The sequence below is a fragment of the Marmota flaviventris genome, chromosome 3 (genome assembly GCF_047511675.1).
Source record: "Marmota flaviventris isolate mMarFla1 chromosome 3, mMarFla1.hap1, whole genome shotgun sequence".
Taxonomy (NCBI): Eukaryota; Metazoa; Chordata; class Mammalia; order Rodentia; family Sciuridae; genus Marmota; species Marmota flaviventris.
The window spans coordinates 47,674,558-47,688,851 of record NC_092500.1 but is presented as its reverse complement, the minus strand read 5'-3'; the positions used below and the strand labels follow the sequence as shown (position 1 = coordinate 47,688,851).

Below are 14,294 nucleotides of genomic sequence, written 5' to 3'. Positions count from 1 at the left end.
CTACCAACTTCCTTCTAAATTCCCTTGACTTACCTTAGACCCTACTGAACGTCCAACCTGCTGGTGCTTGTACATCAGCCTCCTAACCAGGGGTCACATCCAGACAGCTTGCAGGCTCAGTAGTGTTTTCACATGGGTGCTATTCACCCTTGATGATGTTTTGGTTTATTTTTATGTTCCTTTTGCTTTAAAACAAATCAGTTTCCAACTTTTATAAATGAGACTTAAAATCTGCATTTCAAGTTTCTCTTAAAATTAGCCCTTTGGACAACACTTAGATGAAATTGTGATCCCACCCCCTGCATTTGGGAGGCTCTACCTATTAGCAGGACATGTCCTCTCTTGGTTTGCTCTGTGCTCTGATTGTCTCCCTGACACCAAGGCTCAGGGTCGAAGGCCTGTGATCAATATGGTTGCATGGTTTCTTTTGCTTATTTTGAACCATTTTACTCACTACCTGACCCCAGAAGTGTTTGAGTTGAGGCTCCATTTCTCTCTCTCTCTTTTTTAAATCAAGCTTTTTAATTTTATTTTTAGTTGTAGTTGGACACGATACCTTTATTTTATTTATTTATTTTTATGTGGTGCTGAGGATCAAACCCAGGGCCTCATGCATGTCAGGTGAGCAATCTACCACTGAGCCACAACCTCAGCCCGGAGACTACATTTCTAACCTTAGCTTTTCACCTCATTAAATGGAATCTAATTTCATTCTCTCTGATGTTTCTTGTCATTCCTTACTCTGCTTCTGAGAACTTGAAGTCTCTGGGTGGACTGTTGGATAGGATCCAGAATTAGCATTTGGCCATGGATTATATAGTGTGATGACTTACTTCTAGTGGATTCCATAAAGTGTGGCTTGGAGCTTCCCTTGAAGTCTTAGATTTAGCTAGAAGCTCCACATTATAGGCATGTTAATTCATATTTTACCTTGAAAGTATAAATCCTTCAAAATTTCACTTTTTGTCTCCCCAGTAAGAAGCCAATTCTTGGTTTACATTATGTTACTTCAAACTTTACTACTGCCAACCTGGATTCTTTACCAGCCCTCAACTGGTCTAACCCACACCAGCCAACACATTCTAACACAGCTATCTCTCCAAGTTTGCTGTAATTATATGCCCCACACCCAGACAGAAAGCATTAATAGATAGAATGAGGGGCTGGGGTTGTGGCTCAGTGGTAGATCGCTCACCTAGCATGCATGAGGCACTGGGTTTGATCCTCAGCACCACATAAAAATAAAGAGAAGTAAATGAAGGTAAAATAAGATGTTTTAAAAAAGTAGAATGAACATGCATGGGATCATATTACTTTAAAAATCTACCACTCTTTTTCTCCAGCCATTTCCATTCTTCTCTTTCACTATCTGGGCACACAGCTCCTGCACTTGTGCTCTCTCCCCTCCAGGCCATTGCTCATGTTTTTAAAAGCATATTCATGAAGTCTCTTCAGATCCCAGTTCTGTGTGGCACCTTGCCAGATCCTCCCAGATTAAAGTGTTCTTTCCTTCCTGTGTTCTCTTGGGATATTTTCCCAAGATTCTATCAGTCTGCCTTGAGCTTTAGTTCCATGTGATTTTCTCATGCCTGAGATCTGAGCTTGTGGAGGGTAAGGACCATTATTTACAAGGACCCTTTATTTTCTGTAACCAGCGGATAGCTCCCTGCAAGTTGAACCGAAACAAATTGAAAATTCATTCCTTTAAACAACTCGATTTTAAACCCTTATAGATCTGGGAACCAATGTGACCTTAAAAAGAGGCTTCTAAACCTCTTTTATACCCCCAAATAAAATGTTTGTTCACCTTCAAGGAACAACATATAAGTGTGAAATTTTAAAGTACATGTTTGGAAGTATATACTACATCACCTAAACTAATTCTAATAATGAAACAATAGACAAATTCAGAAAGAGGGACATTCTCCAGGACAAGGGGTCTAGACTATAGAACCAAGAAAAACTAACCAACCAAGCAAATGAAAAAGGCAGTCCATGAACATTTATTGAATCCTGATCAGAAAACAAAAAGCCATAAAAGATATTTTTGGGAATGGTGGCAATTATACATGAGATGATGGTATTAAATTAATATTAAATTTCTTTGGTATAGTAATGATTTTGTTATGTGGGAGAACGACCTTAATTGTTAAGAATTGTACACTGTGTTATTTAGGATGTCATGTCAAGACATTGGCAACTTATTCTCAAATAACTCAGTCTCTTCCACCCCCCAGAAATTTATATATTAAGAGGGAAAAAGCAAAAGTGTCAAGATAATAATAATTAGTAAATCTAGATAAAGAGTATGTGGATATTTTGTGGTACTATTTTTGAGTTTTCTCTAGATTCACAATTTTTTTTCAAAATAAAAAGCTTGGCTGGGGGGATGCCAGGTATGTGGGCACACACCTGTAATCCCAGAGGCTTAGGAGACTGAGACAGGAGGATCACAAGTTCAAAGCCAGCCTCAGCAAAAGTGAGGTGCCAAGTAACTCAGTGAGACCCTGTCTCTAAATAAAATACAAAATAGGGCTGGGGGTGTGGCTCAGTGGTTGAGTGCCCCTGAGTTTAATCTCCAGGACCAAACCAAATCAAACCAAACAAAATGGTAAGTAAGAGGGTAGAAGAAAGTTTAATTTCCTAATTGTATTATTCTTAAGCTGTTACTAAATAAATAATAGCTAAGTAGTGAAGAAAACATTTATTTTGGTCTAGCTTTATATTTTGTAGTGGAATCAACTAGTAGCAAACCATATATTTAGTTGTAAGAATTATTAAATTGATAATGCAGATTTTGTTACTTTTAAGATAGACTTTTCATACTTGCTTTATGCTTTTTTTAAGAAAATCAACTAGAAGAAGTAGATTAAAGTATGTATTGAGGAATATAAGTTTTCACTGTAGGTTTGGAAATATTTGACAAATCCTAACTTTTCATTATCCCAAGCCTTTCTAAGTCATCTACTATTTTAGGTATCTAAAAGTAGATACCCCCTTTTCTAGGTTAAATGAAATTACTGTCTTTTCTTGGTGCTCGCTAAATGGATCTGGTCGATAAAGGTGGAGATATAAATATATCAGTGTAAAAGGACAAATAAGAGATAAGACCATGCATTTATTGCCCACTTATGTAATTGCATGTGTCACTAAGGACAAAGGTCCTTAAAGCAAGACAAAAGGCAAAGTAGAAACTGCTCTCTGCATGAAGATAGATGGGCTTGCTGCCACTTCCCTCTTTGGGATTTTTTTTTTCTACATGGTTGTATATTCTTCTAGTTTTATAATCATGTTTGAGAACTTAGCCATTTTTCTGAGCACGAGTTGATGGCGGAAGAGATGCTTTGCTCCAATAAAAAGAAAACAAGGATTTTTCGAGAGCATTCATAGACTGGGTCCAGAGGACAGCCCTTTCTTCCTGAGCTCTGACAACCAACCCTTGCTTTAAGAGGAAATATTGACTAGGACCACAGCACCATGGATGTAGTAGGTGAAAATGAGGCCCTGCAGCAGTTTTTTGAAGGTAAGAAGAGTCTGGTTTCCAACGGGAAGTTACCACTTCTGAGAAATGTCACTTTCGCAATTGCAATTGCACCTTCCCCTCATTTACTTAAAATTTGTCTTGAAAGAAACCCTATCATATTTAGATAACTCTCCTGAAGTTGGAAATGGAGCTTGTTTGCTTCATTGTAGGAAAAGTCGGTAGAATGGATACTGATTTTAAAAAACAGAGAATTTCCATCTTACAGCTTGGTTGTTAAGAATCAAAGAGTCAGCATATTTATTATTTATTACTTGTGTCCTCTGTGTTTTAAAAAATGTCAGATTTGTCTTCTCTCTAAAGTGACTGAATAAAGCCCAAGAAAAATGTAAGATTTAACTTAAAATATTTTTAGTTAGTATAAAATACAAAACAGACTAAAACAGCAAAGAAACACCTCCTTCCTCATTCCCATCTTTCTGTTTTTCTCACAACATTTTAAAAGTATTTAATTGAATAGGATTTGTTTTTTCAATCGAATATCGTTTTTTTCTCAGGGGAAAGACATGCTGTGGACTATTACACAGGTTTTCTTCCTAGTGAGATCCTAAATGGCAGGACACCTGTTCCTCTTTTGCTGGGTTGATATTGATATTTGCTGGGTTGATATTTTGCTGGGTATGCTGGCAATGTCTGTGAAGCCTCGTCCTCTGTGCTGTTCTTCTATGTGCCAGAGGGAGGCTCCATGTCGGGTGGCTTCAGTGTGATACAGGTTAGCCGTGCTCAGACTCCCCGTGAAAGGACACGTGGCTGTAGGTATTTCCCAGGAGCGAGAATGAGGAGAACTGAGGGTGCTCCAGGGCAGACGTGCTAGAGGACAGTCAGCAGTACACCAGGGACGTGCACCTGGCAATTCTTGTGCTTAGTAAAGTGCCTGGCAAATAACAGATGTTCAGAGGTTGAATGGAATTGATCAAATACTAAACAATACAGAACAATAAGGAGTGACAGGTCATATAAAAAAAAATAGTCATTCTAGTCATCATTAGAAGGAATCAACATAATGCGGTAGTTTTCGTGGTTTGGATTTTGCCATAAGTGGCAAAAAGGAACATAAGAATAAGAGAATTATCATATTCCCTCCATCCCACAGTTCTGCTCTACAGTGGCCAAGTTAGCATTGCCCACCGGGTCATGTTTGAGTTGTTGCTTCGTTGTTATTGCCTGATTTTACATCAGCTGTAACTGTCATTTGACCAGCAGGTTACAAGCTCCAAGCTACAGTTGCATCTGCACTTTTTTTTTTCTTTTAAAAAAAGAGAAATTATTAATGTAGTTTATAAATGCAAAAAGTCTACTTCACTTCCTTCCAGAACAAGGACAATTTAATCTATCTTCTGCTTATTTTTTTCTGGAAGAGTTATTAGATCCTGTAGGATTCCTATGCTGTCCTTGTTTGTAATATTTTCAGAGATCGCTATGGTTTCTATAAATTTCCTCTGTAGCTTGTGGTAATACCTGATTATTACAAAGTATATTGATGGGGGAGGAGTCCATTATCTACAAAAGAAAAGAAAATGCTCAGCGTTTTTCTTATTATCTTTGAGTGTATAGCTGGGATAGGTGGCAGACTTTATGAATAAAAAATACAGGCATTAGCTTAAGTGACTCCCTTCCCCTGAAAATCACAGAGCTAATTGTCATCTTAAAAAAATTTCTCCACTATTCAGCAAGCATTAAGCACCTACTCTATGCCAAGTCTGACGATCACCTCCTTTAAGTGGTAGCCCGTAGTGCTTTGAAACCTCTCCCTTGGATTTTAATGATTTCCTTTCCCTGGACCATTTTCAAATCTTCCTTAGAAGGAAGGCAGCAAAATTAGATATGGTGTTGTGACGAGAAGGGACAGTTGGTGCCTGTCACGCTCCCGTTGATATTCTGCTGTTTCTAATCAAATACAATATCATGAGAAATTTTTAAAAAACAAGGTCCAAAAGCCAAGAAAACTTTTGGCAAATTGTTATACACCTGAAAGCATTTTTCTCCATTTCCGCGGACTCTTTGTTCTAAGAAACTAAGCTCTAAATAATGCATTTTTCCTTAAGAACATTTTTGTATTCAAGAACATCTGGATTGAAAAGCTCATCTTGAATTAGCTCATTCTGACTTTAGTTTTTGTTATACAATGGCCGACTGAAACTCCAGCTCCCTGCTGGAGTCTCTCTGGGTAGCTCTTAGGACCAGAGGCCGAGGAAGGGCAGGAACCTGCACACAGGTCCTCAGAGCAACAAAGAAGACCTAACCAGGAAGCTGCTATCAAACAAGCTTTGGACACGTTCTTTCCTGTCTGTCTGCTAAGATTTACATTCTCCAGGTAGCTGTTATCAAAAGAAGGTGATGGGGATGCAGGGAAGGTGGAAACATTTGCTACCCACAAGCTGTCAGGAACACCACGGCAGAGTCCAGTGTTCAGGGAAATGCTGAAGACCTTGGAGCATAAAAGCAGTGATGAAGTGCCCTGTCAACATGGGACAAATCGAGAAAGACTTCAAGGGAGGCGAGGCTGAACTGTTGTAGAAGAGAGACGTAGCTTGGGGAAAATGTCTGCATGGCATCAGTAGATAGCAGGCATTCAGTAGTACTTGTAGAATCAATGAAAGAAAAAAGCAGTGCAAAGAACTACACCTTTCAAGAGGTATTAAATTCTAACTAGATTTGGGTCACTCAACAAGTTCAAATGTAGGAAAAAAGAAAAAAAAGTGATTGATAAATGATCTAATGCCACCTTCTACTTTCATAGAGTCTTGTGTTCAGAATGCTTTCACAGAAAATGTCAGCAGTTTTGATGAGTGAGAAAGGTTACTTTCTTCAAGAGTAGGTTTGGTTCATCTCTAAAGATGGAGTTAGACATCTTGTTGCATGTAGCACATCTAAACTTCCCCCGCAGGGGTGGGAGTTTGTTCATCTGTGAGGCAGCTTCTCCTGTGTGGAGACAGCATGGACTTACAGAAGGAGACTGGGAATAAGAATGTACCAACATCAAGAAGAACCAGACAGATCTTGCAAGAAATTTAGGGTTATTTCAACATTTCTACCTGATGTTGGTAGTTGGTTAGAAACTGTGTTGCCTTGGAACAGAATAAAGAGGCTACTGGCTTGGTGCCACCAAGAAGAAACCCCTTCTTGCATGCTGGGATCCCCAAAATGAAGGTGGTTTAATTACAATTTAATATGTGCCATGATGAGATCAGAGCTGACCCTGGTCACCTTCACACATGCTGCTGCACTAGAAATCTGCCAGCCTTATTGCCATCTTTAGGGAACCCTGAGACAAATTCACATGGACAAACCCTTCTGAGAGCAGGTTCCTCCCACCTTCTTTGATGTTATTAATGTGGTCATCATTTTCAACTTTGGAGTTAGGATGGAACTTCTGGCCAACTCAACAGTGTCTTGGAAGCTAAACATTCAACATAATGGCAATTTTGGAAAACATATAAAAGAAAATGATAGTCATTAGTATTAATCTCTGTTTGATTTGGTGTTGACCTTATGTGTTTTTTAAAACAAAAATGGGGATTATATTATTTGTACTCTTTAGTAATGGTCTTTTTCATGGAACATAGAGTGAATGTCTCTTATTATTAGTTATTCTTGCTGATCTACAACAGAGATCCACAAGCTATGATCCATAGCCCAAATTTGGCCTGCGGCCTGTTTTTACAAATAAAGTTTATCAGGACACATCTAATCATTCACATATTGTCTATGGCTACTTTGATAGTGCAGTGTCAAGAGGTGAGTGGTTGCAACAGAGGCCATATGGCCTGAAAAACCTAAAACATTTACCATCTGGCTCTCTACAGGATATGTTGGCCAACCCTTCCTCTACAACTGAATGACTGTTATTTATTGAATACTTAGTATATGCTGGGTATAGAATCATAGTTAGGAACATGGATTCTAAATCAGCCATCCTGGGTGGGAATCCTGGCTCTGCCATTTATTTACTACCTCTGGATTAGAGACCAGTCCTCTGCAGGACTTAGCTCCTTTATTTATAAAATGGAGATAATTGTATTATCTCAAAATGTGGTTGAGGAGCCTTATGCATGGCACAAAGAGGTCAGTAACTGTTAGCTATTATTATTCTCATTGTTAATTATCACTTTTCTCCACTTACCATCAAAGCAGCTCTGTGCAGTTTTTATCCTCCCATGAGAAACACGAGGCTTATGGAGGTTAAGCAGCTTGCTGAAGGGTCATCCAGATAGTAAGTGGCTGCAGGATCATCATTGATTCCTTCCTTTTTTTATTCACTCAGCCAATCAAAAAATACTGGAGTTTCTCTCATGAGCCGGATGCTGTCCTAATGTACAGAGTATCAGTGGCCACAAACAGACCCCTGGCCCTAAAGGGGCACCTTTTCTAGCTGAAAGAATAAGAAGGAGATAAGATAACCTAGGGAGATACATAATAAAGATGATTTCAAAAATTCCTTAATTATAATAAAAATAGATGATGAGAAACTGAGGCAGGAGGATCGCAAGTTCAAGACCAGTCTCAGCAACTTAGGGGAGACAGACTGATGCATGGAGAGAGTGGGTTCCTAGAGCTATAGTGATCAGGAAAGACTTCTGAGAAGGTGACAGTTGAGGAGCTGGGAACTGAATAATGATCAGGAGCAAGTTATGCAAAAGTTTGGGAGAACACTCACGCACAGTCACTGAGTGTGGAATGGTTTGGAGTGGAGTGCGGAAGGAACAGTGAGGTGCAGGTGGTTGGAGTGTAGTGAGTGACAGTGGGGAGGGCGACAGCAGTAGAGTTTGACATTAGTTTGGGCTTTTATTGTCAGTGTCATGGAAAACTAGCTGAGAGTTTTAAGCAGTAGAATGGGCAGGACTGACAGATGAATGGGACACGAGACTGAGGAAGACAGAGGAAACTGTTAAGGACGACGCCTCCATGTTGGATGGTTCATAGTGATAGGAAGATTCAGATGTGGAAGATGAAAGGAAGCACAAGTAGGTGTTTGTGTGTGTGTGTGTGTGTGTGTGTGTGTGTGTGAGAGAGAGAGAGAGAGAGAGAGAGAGAGTAATCATTTGGAACATTTTACATGATACCTTTTAGATAGTGAAGTAGAAATAGGGAGGAGGTAGTTTGATCATTGAATCTGAAACCCAAGGAAGGGGTGGTGCTCCTTATGTCAGTCTGGGAGTCCTCGGCATGCAAGGGATGCTTAAAGCTTCTGAGATTGGACGGAATCACTGAGAACTTAGTACAGGCAGGGAGAAGGATCCTACAATGATGTTGAGGATCCAGTGAGAGCAACTAGCAAAGGCATGTTAAGTAAGGTGACAGGAAACCCAGGAGAGTACAGTGTTAGCTAGGATAGTGTTTTAGAAAGTATAGGCACCAATGGTGGAAATGTGTCTGCAGTACTACATAACTGACCAAAAAACTGGGGCAAAAGAAGTTTGTGGATGACCTTCCTAGGTGGGAAGAAAGCCCAGTCACTGGGTTTGAAGAGAGACTGGAAGGCGAGGGGCTAGAATTGATAATACTTTGGAGAAACTCTGCTCTGGTATTAACAGAAAAATGGGGCAGCAGCTGGAAAGTGCAGAGGTCAGAGGGGTTTTGTCTGATCATTGGTGTGGTTTTGATTTTAAGACAGGAGATGTGAAGCATGGTTTGCTGGTGGAAATGATTCGGTATAGAGGACAAATACATGAGGCCGAGAGGGAAGTGGGTAATGGTGGGAGGGGAACCCTGGGAAGGTAGGTGTTTTAGTTAGCTTCTTTGCTGTTGTGACTAAAACCAGCACAACCAGCAATATAGTAGAGGGGGAAAGTTTATTTGAGGGCTCACAGTTTCAGAGGTCTCAGTCCGCTGACAGCAGGCTCAATTCCTCAGGGCTCGAAGTGAGGCAGAACATCATGGTGGAAGACTGTGGCAGAGGGAAGTGGTTCACATGATGATCAGAAAGTAGAGAAAAACTCCACTCACCAGACACAAAATATATACCTCAAAGCCATGTCCCCAATGACCCATCTCCCCCAGCCATACATGACCTGCTTTCAGTTTCCACTCAGTTAATCCCATCAGGGATCAATTCACTGATTAGGTTAAGACTCATCACCCAATCACTTCCTCTCTGAACCCTCTTGCATTGTCACACATGTGAACTTTTGGGGGACACTTCACATCCAAAACCATAACAGTAGGCAAGGACTGCACCTGAATGCCTGGCAGGGAGAGTGTGCCCTTGAGAAGCAGGAACACCTACTCTAGTAGGAAGAGGAGAATAGCAATAGCTGGGAGAGAAGTCAGTTTGGTAAATATCAAGGTGAGAACCTGAGATTGATTAATTTTGCTTTACCTATGAAGTGGAGATGTCCTAAGAGGGAACTGGTGGTGGGAGGGTGGCAGGCGACTATTTGAAGACTTAAAGAAGGACTAGTTGAGAACTTGAAGAAGAAGGAGAATAAGTTACAAAATTATCGTCTTAGAGAGCATATTAACTTCCTAGGGCTGCCATAACAGATTACCATAAACTTGGTGTCTTAGCACAACAGAACTTTATTTTGTCACATTCTGGAGGCCAGAAGTCTGAACTAGAGATGTTGGCAGGGCGGTGTTAACTTGGAAGGCTCTGGGGGGAATCTGTTCCATGCCCGTCTCCTGGCTTCTGGTGCTGGCTGGCAATCCTTTGTGTTCCTTCACTGATCTCTGCCTCCACCTTCACCTCACTTTCTCTGTGAATCTCTTTCCCTTCTCTTTTCTTTAAGGGACACTTGTCATTGGAGTTAGGGCACATCCTAATCCAGGATGATCTCAAGATTCTTAATTACATCTGCCAAAAATCCTTTTCCAATGAGGTCACATTTACTGGTTTTGAGAGGACATAACTTTTGGAGGGGTAGCACTCTTTCAGCTCACTAAACACAGTAGAAAAGCCAGTTTGCCAGGGCAATAGTAGGGTTGCTAGTCAGTGCAAAGTCCAGACTCAAAGTCAATGACTTTAATGGAGATCAGTCATAACACTTGTATGATTTTCCCAGCCACGTTCAGCTACCTAGGTGCAGGTTGAGCGTAGGTGAAGGGCTGTGCTTAACCAAAGTTGGGCTTTTCCCAGGTGATGCCACAGAAGGAGAGACAGGAGGAATGACAAGAATTTGCATGGGAGGGATTGGAAGGACGGATACTGGTATCTGAGTTGGGTAATAAGAGAAGAAGTAGTGAGAAATGGAGTGAAATGCAAAAATATGGGAATAAGGTCAACGGAAGGGGATCTGTGTGTGTGAAGACCTGTTAGAGCAGGGGCATAAGTGTCAGTGAACAGAGGGGTGAGCTAGGCAGAGGATACAATACTGATGTCAGAGGGTTATTGGTGATGTTAAGGACTTGGAAAGGGGTCATTCGAGGCGGTGTCTCAGGTGAGGTGGAGAAAAGATAGAGGTGAAGAGTTTGATGGTGAAGCAACCAGCAGTGATGGCAAGAGTAGTGTTGGAAAGGGGAAGAGAGGAAGGTGCTTAAGTATCCAGTGGAAAAAGGAGAATGACCAAAATGCTGATAGTCGCCATTAGTAGGAGGTGACCTTGTTGTTTGGCATATGGTTCAAATGAACTAAAGCTTATGAAGAAGAGAGGAGGAAAATTAGTCTGGAAACAGTACCAGAGACTAAGTAGAACACATCATCCTTTTTCAGGATCCAGGAACGTGTGAGAGAAAAGAAACCTCTAAGTGAGGTGCTCCATAATTTATCCATTTCTTATTGTCACACACTGAAGCCAGAACTAAACTTTTTACTTGTTCCTTGTAATGGAATTTCCCCTCAAATCTTTAATTACCTTGTATGAACCTCCCTAAAATAAAATTGATGACACACAGGATATTAAAAGCAATTAGGTCTTTGATTAGTTAATTATTGCCAAATTATTTGCTGGAAATTTCTAAAAAAAAAATCAATCTGCAGACTGTACTTTTGCTACTACCTGGTATTAATTTGCAGTTTTTACTTAGAAAAAATTACTCTATGCTTAGAGTCCTTAACCTGAGATAATAAGATTCTCAGGGGAAAGAGGACAGAACCCTGTGAAATAGAGTAGAAATATGGATTTATGAATAATCAGTCCTACCTACAAGGAAGACTCCATAGCCTCCATCAGATGCTCAGTGAGATCCATGACCCAGAAGAGGTTAGGAATCGTGGCAGTTGTCCCAGCTATTGCTGCTGCTCTCACCTGTGTCAAAGGAGGAGGAGTCAAAGCCTGAAGCCCTTGACCAGGAGGGTGTTCTCAGAATCAGGTGGGAGATTCTGGGCTGGGGCACATTTCAACAATCAGAGTCTAGAAACTAGAGGCGATAGTCAAAATGTTGTTGAGGGATGGGAAAGGGTGATGTAACAGCATGATTAAAGGCAGTGATGAAGAAAATGCTAGCTGGTCGCAGTGACATATGCCTGTAATCCCAGTGACTTGAGAGTCTGATGCAGGAGAATCACAAGCTTGAGGCCAGCCTGGGCAATTTAACAAGACCCTGTCTCAAAATAAAAAATGAAAATTAAAAGGGCTGGAGATATAGCTCAGTGGAAAAGCATCCCTAGGTTTATTCCCCAGTATGAAAAAAATTACTGTTTCCTCTTTATATTCTGAGTTGTTACTATATGAGTAAACACTTATACCCAAACCATATCATAACCAGAAATGGGCGGGGGGGGAAGAGAAGGAATGAATTCTCTGTAGTCTGCTCCCAGTTTTCCTGGTTGAAAAAGAAAACCAAGTGACCTATCCCTGAGAGATTGACCTGACCAGGAAAAGATGACTGGTTTCTTTGATCTGGGTTTTTTTCTATTTTCAAGGATTATTGCTGAAAATCCAAGGCCAGAGGCACTTGAGGAGATGCTTCCAGGGACTGAGCTGGTGCCTAGGCTGCTTCTAAAAAGATCCTGGGGGATAATTAACATTAAAGGAGACTATCAAAATTGATGTAAAAGTTAATAGAAGGGAAAGGAGAGGGTAATAGAAACCTTGAGGGATAATAGTGAAATCAAGGTATTGATGGGTCAACATGGAGACTCCATATTTTTTCCCCCACTCTCCTCCAGACATTCTCCTGTCTCTTCCAGTTATCACCAAACTCTCATAAATACTCTCTTTATTCTTTACACACGTTCTCTTTTCAACCCACTTTAATCTGGCTTATGCCCCCATATGTTCTTTTTTTAAAAAATAAATTTATTTTATTTATTTATATGTGGTGCTGAGGATCGAACCCAGTGCTTTGCACACACGAGGTGAGCGCTCCACCACTGAGCCATATCCTCAGCACCCCCACATGTTCTTTATTCCCCTATTTTTAATTGGTGCCTTATAATTATACATAACAATGGGCTTTGTTGGTATATATTCATACATGCACATGACACAATAATATAATTTGGCCAATATCATTCCCCAATATTTTTCTCTTTTCTGTTCCTCTCTCTACCTTATTTCTAATCTCCTGATTTTCCATTGATTTACATGAGATACCCTTCAACCCACCTTCCTTTTTCTTTATCCTCTCTAGTTTCCACATATGAAAGAAAACTTTATATGACCCTTGACTTTCTGAATTTGGCTTATTTTGCTTAACATGATACTCTTATGTTCCATCCATTTTCCTGTGAACAACAATTTTGTCCTTCTTATGGTAAATAAAACTCCATGTTATATATACCACAATGTAATATCACGTTTTTAAATTCATTCATACGTTGATGGACACCTAGGCTGGTTCCATAGTTTAACTATTGTGAATTGTGCTACTATAAACATGGGTATGCATATATCACTATAGGATGATGACTTTAATTCTTTAGGAGGAAATACCAAGGAGTGGTATAGCATGGTGGTTCCATGCCTAGTCTTTTGAGGAACCTCCATACTGATTTTCATAGTGGTTGTACATTCCACCAACAGTGTAATAGTGTTACTTTTCTCTCACATCTTCTCCAGTGTTCATTATTGTTTGTATTTTTGATGGCTGGCATTCTACCTGAAGTGAAAAGAATCTCAGTGTGGTTTTGACTTGCATTTCCCTAATTGCTAAAGTCATTGAGCATCTTTTTCATTTAGTTTTTGGCCATTCGTAGTTCTTCTTTTGAGAAGTGTCTCCTTAGTTAATTTGCCCATTTATTAATTGGGTTGTTTGTTGTTGGTAAGTTTTTAAGTTCTTTTGACATTCTGTATATTAACCTTCTGCAAATTTCCTAATCCTTAAGCCTTTGATCCATTTTGAGTTGACTGTTGTTCAGAGTGAGAGAGAGGGATCTGGTCTAATTCTTCTACACATGGATAACCAGTTTTCCCAGAATCATTCGCTAAAAAGCATGCTTTTTCTCCAACGTATGTTTTTGACACCTTTGTCAAGGATCAGATGACTGTAGATGTGTGGGATTGTCTTTGTGTATTCTGTTCTGTATCATTGATCTATATGTTTGTTTTTACACCAAGCATTTTTTGTTATTCTAGCTCTGTAGTATAATTTGAAGTCAGGTATTGCAATGATTCCAACATTGCTTTTTTTGGCTTAGAATTGCTTTGGTTATTCTGGGTCTTTTGTTCTTCCAAAGGAATTTTAGGACTTTTTTTTTAAGTTCTGGAAAGAATGTCATTGGTATTTTGATGGGTATTACATTGAAGCTATATGCTGCTTTGGGTAGTATGACTATGTAAGCAATATTAATTCTGCCTATTCATAAATATGAAAGATCTTTCCATCTTCTTGTGTGTTCTATAGTTTTCATTATAGAGGTCTTTTACCTCCTGGG

At 39.9% G+C, this 14,294-nt stretch overlaps 1 protein-coding gene across 1 annotated transcript in view; it reads left to right on the top strand.

The window, feature by feature from the left end:
* Nucleotides 1–3,477: 3,477 nt before the first annotated feature.
* Nucleotides 3,478–14,294, top strand: part of Myrfl (myelin regulatory factor like) — a 116,450-nt gene continuing 105,633 nt past the window's right edge. Inside the window, exon 1 of the mRNA XM_027927319.2 lies at nt 3,478–3,523. Coding sequence (XP_027783120.1) covers nt 3,478–3,523 — 46 coding nt within the window. The remainder of the gene's footprint in view (nt 3,524–14,294) is intronic.